The sequence below is a fragment of the Egretta garzetta genome, unplaced genomic scaffold, assembly GCF_000687185.1.
Source record: "Egretta garzetta isolate BGI_Z169 unplaced genomic scaffold, ASM68718v1 scaffold1, whole genome shotgun sequence".
Classification (NCBI taxonomy): Eukaryota; Metazoa; Chordata; class Aves; order Pelecaniformes; family Ardeidae; genus Egretta; species Egretta garzetta.
This window is the reverse complement of record NW_009258542.1, coordinates 1,817,592-1,823,405: the sequence shown is the minus strand read 5'-3', so window position 1 is coordinate 1,823,405 and position 5,814 is coordinate 1,817,592. Positions and strand designations below refer to the sequence as shown.

At 43.4% G+C, this 5,814-nt stretch overlaps 1 protein-coding gene across 1 annotated transcript in view; it reads left to right on the top strand.

Annotated features, from left to right (window-relative positions):
• The window catches only part of LOC104133769 (solute carrier family 22 member 4), a 25,363-nt gene extending 20,439 nt beyond the window's left edge, over positions 1–4,924 (top strand). The window contains exons 9-10 of the mRNA XM_009647209.2: positions 697–832; positions 2,037–4,924. Coding sequence (XP_009645504.1) covers positions 697–832; positions 2,037–2,112 — 212 coding nt within the window. The 3' untranslated portion in view covers positions 2,113–4,924. The remainder of the gene's footprint in view (positions 1–696; positions 833–2,036) is intronic.
• Positions 4,925–5,814: the final 890 nt, after the last annotated feature.

The following is a 5,814-nucleotide window of genomic DNA, read 5'->3' as shown; positions in this document are numbered from 1 at the left end:
TTCTGCACAAGTGTCAGGCTGCTGGCAGGGGCCACTGCCTTCTAGTCCAAAATAATATTCTGAGTAGGCCAAGGTCAGAGCCTCTTGTCTGTCACAGGAGGCCTGATGCTTTCTCCCCTTGCAATAAGGAAGGTATTTAAGGATCCCCCCGTTAATGGTCAGTCAGCCTGAAATTGGCCTGTTTAGCTGCCATCAGTCTCTTCCCTTCTTTTGCACAAGACCAGCAGGATGCACAGTTCCAGGCAGCTGATGAGCGCTTCGTTGCTTGTGAGCATTTTTATTCCCTCATATTGAATTATTTAACTGAGAATTTGGTTCCAGCTGACAGTTTAGTACTGAAGACTCCAGCAGTGGTCCCAGCAGAGCTGTTACCCTGCAAAGATGTTGGCTATCCCAGCTGAAAATGTACAAAAAAACCTATTAGCCACTACATATGTATGGGGGATGGCATGAAACTGATGGTAGGTGGTGACCATCCTAGAGTGCACCTTGCAGTTTTAAAATTGAAAAATCCCTTTGTTTGCTAGCAGATACCAGATGTAGTTCAGTTTTGGATTCACCTTTGGTATTTATGAAGATTTAAGCTAATTATTCCAAATTAATTCTGCATTACAGTGACATCTGGAATACAAATTTTACACGAGTTCATTGATTGTGGACATATAAGTAGTGGTGTCATGTCCTGTCTCCTCTCAGGTGCCTATGACAGATTCCTACCATATATCCTGATGGGAAGCCTGACTGTGCTGATTGGGATCCTTACCCTGTTTCTCCCGGAGAGCTACGGCAATCCCCTGCCTGAGAACTTTGAGCAAATGCTGAAGGTGAAATGGTAAGGCGGCTGTCACTCATCCCATGCTTCACAAGAATTCAGGACCTCTTTCTACACCGGCCCTTTACACAATCAGTAAACACGTTTCATCTGGTCCGCTGCAAAACATCAAAGTTTTCAGAGCGCCCTTTATATTATTTTTTGGGGGTTGTTAATTTGGCAGACATTGACATTATGCAGTTTCTGCAGAATCTCTGAACCTGAGAGCGGATGTGCTTGGCAATGGGCGCTCGCTCGCAAATCAGGGCTGCCCTTCACATCACCTTGAGACTGTTGCTTTGTATCTTCCAACACTTTCCATCCTTTGACATCGCTCACCCTCCTTAACTCTTCATTTAAACTATCCGTTTAGTAGGATGACTTGCATTACAAAACCCTTCACTCTTTCATTAGATACTACTCCAGATTAAACACAGCATTTCCATATTCTGGCCCCTTTAATATAGGAGGCTAGAGACATGCCAGGACAGCTTTTCTCCACGTTTGTTTTGTTTAGCTATAAGCAGTAACAGTTCTCTTGCCCCACCACCATTGCTATTTAGGCTACCCTGAACAAACATCTCCACTGAAATCTGTGCACCTCCGTTCCAGTGCTGGGGCAGCAGAGATGTGCAGTGTTTGCGAGTTACTGTCGTGGGAGCAAAGCTCTTGGGAGCAGCAGAGGGAAACCTGAATTAGCCAAAGTGCAGCTGCATAGCTACCATCTAGCTTAGTGAGAATTTGCACTGGAACAGAATTTGCCTTTTTAAGCAATAATAGCTTGAAAAACTGGAATTGCCTGTATCTCATTCCTGGTCGGTCTAAGGAGCTGTCATTATGCTTCCAGAATAAAAAGAATTCTCGGGCCAGGTTCCTCAAGAAGGCCATGCTGCTCTTTATCAAAATTACAGGCTTCTCATGGCTTTTCGGCTCTGCAGTTGATGAACTGTATCCAGAAATCCTAGAGTCAAACCAGATTCCCTTTGCAGGCTTCTTGCATAAACAGACTGAAGTCAATGAATTACGTTTAAGTTCCTAGTATTATTTGCTGTACTGCTTCTGCCATCCGGAAAGGCATATTTTACCGAGCACTTGGGGTTTTTTTCCTAATGTTTATATTAGTAGTGTAACATGGTTATTTTAGCAGTGCTAATTAGGAGGGAGAAATGTCCGATGACACCCTGTCAAATGTTCTCTAGCTTCTCAGCCTTTTACTTGCTTTCAGTTTCAGAAATGGGCAACAAACCACTGGCATTAGGAATTCAAAGGAGAGTCCTAAAAATGCGGTAACACCCTTGTGAAGAAGGATGTCAGAGGGGCTGAAAGAAGAACAAGATCTTCTCAAAATGCATTTTCTGCCAGAGGAAAACAAACAAACCCCAACAGTCAATGCTGCTGCACCATAGTTGTTATCCCCTGTGCTACTGTACCCAAATACATAGTTTACTGAACAGATGCTCTCCATGCCCATAGGACTCTTGGTCTGTAATTCAGTGTCCTCATACCTGGGGTTTGTCAGCAGATACAGTCCCTGTTGAGAAATGGGGGCCTGCCTGTGCTAAACACGACTTGAGGAGTAAGCCAGAAATGAGCCTTAGGAATAATACAGCAATGACTCCAGTCAGTCAGGCACTCCATGAAAGCTGCTTGAAGGAAAAAAAAGATAGCAAACATAATGCTGGTGGTTTTTTCTCACTGTGTGTATTGACTGGGTGAAGGGGAGCTGGGTGCCTGTCTCTGAAAAATCTCAGCACGTGCCCCTGCAGGAAGGATCCCGGCCTCCTTTGCAATCGGTGACCAAAGCCTAAGCAGGAGCAGAATTTAGTTGTAGCAAAGCAGACGGAGACTTCACTGTAAGGATGGTTTTTTTTTAAACAAGACATCGGAGTATCTTTTGATGTCATTTGCTTTTCCCAGGACCTGGGATCCACTTCTGATCCACTTATGCCTGTAAAAGCTGATGCTTTTTCAGAAAGCCTGAGCCTGCTGAAATCCTTGGGCTTCATGAATGTTCAGTGTCTTTGGAGATGGGGGAAGCCTTTAACACCGAGTAAGGACTGTAGCTTGCTGACCTTCTGATGGGCCGTGCCCGCTTTCAAAAGAAACACGGGCTTTAGCAAGTCAGTGATTCTATCCAAACATGCCATGCAGTTTCAGCTTTCAGGTTTTTCATCGCATAAGCAGTTTTTTAGATTTTGGGTGGTTTGGGGTTTTTTTTTTTTTTTTTGCAAACAATTTAATTTCTCCTTTGAACATATACCACATTGTTCTTACCTTCAGAGAAAGCTCATTGCAGTTTCAAAAGCCTCTGCAAAACCTTTGTGCCACTTACAAATTTAAAGGGGATTTGATGCTTGCGAAAAGCTGGTGTTCTGTACTGGAGATGTTCACCTGCAAAAAATGCAAAAGGGCTAATTTGGGACCACAGGTTTTTTTAACAAACACACAAAAAAAAAAGCCAACAAAGCCAGTGTTGTGTTTTTCAAATCCTACAGGTGATGTATGCATTTTTTAAAAGTTCAGCAAAGCTAGATGGGATGAAAACTCAACTGTAGAGCTTAGAGTTGTGCTGCTAGTGGTTTATGGACACTACATAGTTTGAAAAAAGTAGAATACCTTTTATTTTTCTATTTATTGGCTGTGCATGCACTTCTTGGCCACATAAAATCTATCAGACCTGGTAGACTGGCTTTTATCCTCCATAAATAACAATTAGCCACGATTCACCTTCCGTAAGGGCCAACAAAAGCACACTGTCTCCTCTCTAAGGTGAAGTTTGTGGCAAGGTGTCTTGTGCTGGCACTTGGCACAGGAATGAGGCTCTCCCTGCAAGTTCAAGCACAAATATAAAGCTTTATAACATTTACATGTAAGGAAGTTGTGCAATCCCTTCAAGCTGCTCTTTGGGATGTGGAAATACTATTTACTTTCATATTCATTTTCTGCAGTTAATGCTTTTGCCATAAATGTAAGGTGGCATGAGGCAACCATTATCCTGTGACCCCAGATGTTCTCATCCCTTCTCGAGCTGGAATTTGTCTAATAACAGTGGTATTTAATCTTGTTTTTACTTATTACAAAGTTAATCTGTAGAATAGCTGTTTAGACGTAACTAAATTTCTCAACAAAGCCTTTGCATCAGCGTAGGACAGGTTTGAGGACTTGGTTAAATACAGGTGGCCATATTTTTATGAATATTTTTATATTAAGTTGATACTTGTTTTATATGCTCGTAGGCTTGGGTATTTCTAAAAGGTACATATTTTTGTACTTTTGAACTTTGTAGTATCTTAAAACCTAGTTTTCCTTTTTGAAGAAAAAGGGTTGTGGTGTTTGGGTTTTTTTAAAGACCTTGTTTTAATCAGTCCCATTTTTATTGCTTATACCATTGATCTCAAGGTAGTGTCACATTTTAGTATTTTTAACGGCAGATTTAAAATATATCTTTCACAAGAATGGAAGGGTCTTGTCACAAGAGTGGAATGCCTTTCTCAAAAGTATGTGATGTTGTTAGAAGGCCTTACAGCGTAAAAATGAGAAAAAGGGATTGCTTCAGCCGATGAAGCGTTTGCAAGGAGCGTTTCTGTCCTCTGCCAGTATCTTTCCCAGGCTCAAATACAGATTTCTGACGAAACCCAAAGAGCAATAGTCTGCGGAAGAATCAAACCGGGATGAATCTGGAGGGCAGGTGTGCCCGCTTCTGGCAAATTACTGGTTTTTCAGTTGTAAAGCCGAAGAAGACAGCACTGGTTTAGTAGCTATCATCAGAAATTAAATGTATTGCCAGTGAGCTATTTAAGCCTCTTGCTGCGATCTTCGGTGAGTTTTCTGTGCGTCAGCTGCTCAGCAGGGCTCGGTACGGGAGCTGCGTGCTCAGGGCAGCCGGGGGATGCCTGTGAGGCTCTGACCTGGGGATGGGATCGCTCCCTCTGGCCGCAGGGGCCATCGAGCTGTGACTCATCTGTCACCTCTGCCGCCTTTGCTCGGGTCTCTCTGTGCAACCTTTGATCCTCAGCTGGCTTATCAGATCTGCTACAGCATGTATGAAACTGTAGTAATTGTCACACGTTAACTTCTGTCTTTGTTGTAATAAAAACGTGCCCTGGCATTGTATAACCTGCTTCCCGTGTGGATCATAATTGAGGAATAAAGTCTTCTAGCGTTAATGCTCTGGGCAAAAAAGTTCAAAGAAGTAATTTGAAATATAGTTAGCATCATTAAAGTATGAAAGTAAAACCCTAAAATACGCTCTTGCACACATAAGCTTTTCCACCCAGGAAGACATGGAACAAAAGCTCTTTTTAAATACAAGCACTCAAAAATGCTGTAAAGGGTATACATTTGGCTTTTATGAATTAAAGGTGGAGAAGATTACCAGAAAAAAAAGCCCGTGGGAAACATGAATTAGCCTTAGGGAGTGTAAGGCCTATTTCTGCAGTGATAATCCTGCAACTTCTTAACTGAGCTCTGTGGGAGACACGATCTTCCTGACAGTGCTGCTAGAGCTGGGATTTTTGGCCTGAGATTAGAATATCACTTCCTACATTTATTAATTGTGAAACACGTAGTACATGCTCCCTCAGAAAATAGTGTCATTGTCAGCAAAACCTTTTCGCAGCCACAGACAACCCTGCTGAAGGGGTGATGGAAGCTGTGGGAAGGCGCTGCTTCAGGCGGAGACAAGGCAAGGAGCCGCTTAACGCCTGGATTTGTGGAAAGCTGCCTGCCTTTCATCATGGAAGAGCGAAGCGATCGGTGAAGGCTCTCGGCTCCTGCATGGTAACAACCCAAACTGAGGCATTACCAAAGAACCCTGCGCTGCTTCACTTGCAACGTGTAGCTAAGCCCTGGATGTCGCAGGCAGGTGAATAATGATTCAATTCATCTCCAGGCCGGTTTCTGAGCCCCTTGGGCGGCCAGTACGGGGTCTGACGCTGGTACTAAGGGGCTGCTTCTGATAAGGAGTCACCAGGGGCAGGGGACAGTGCCACCCAGCCGGGCCT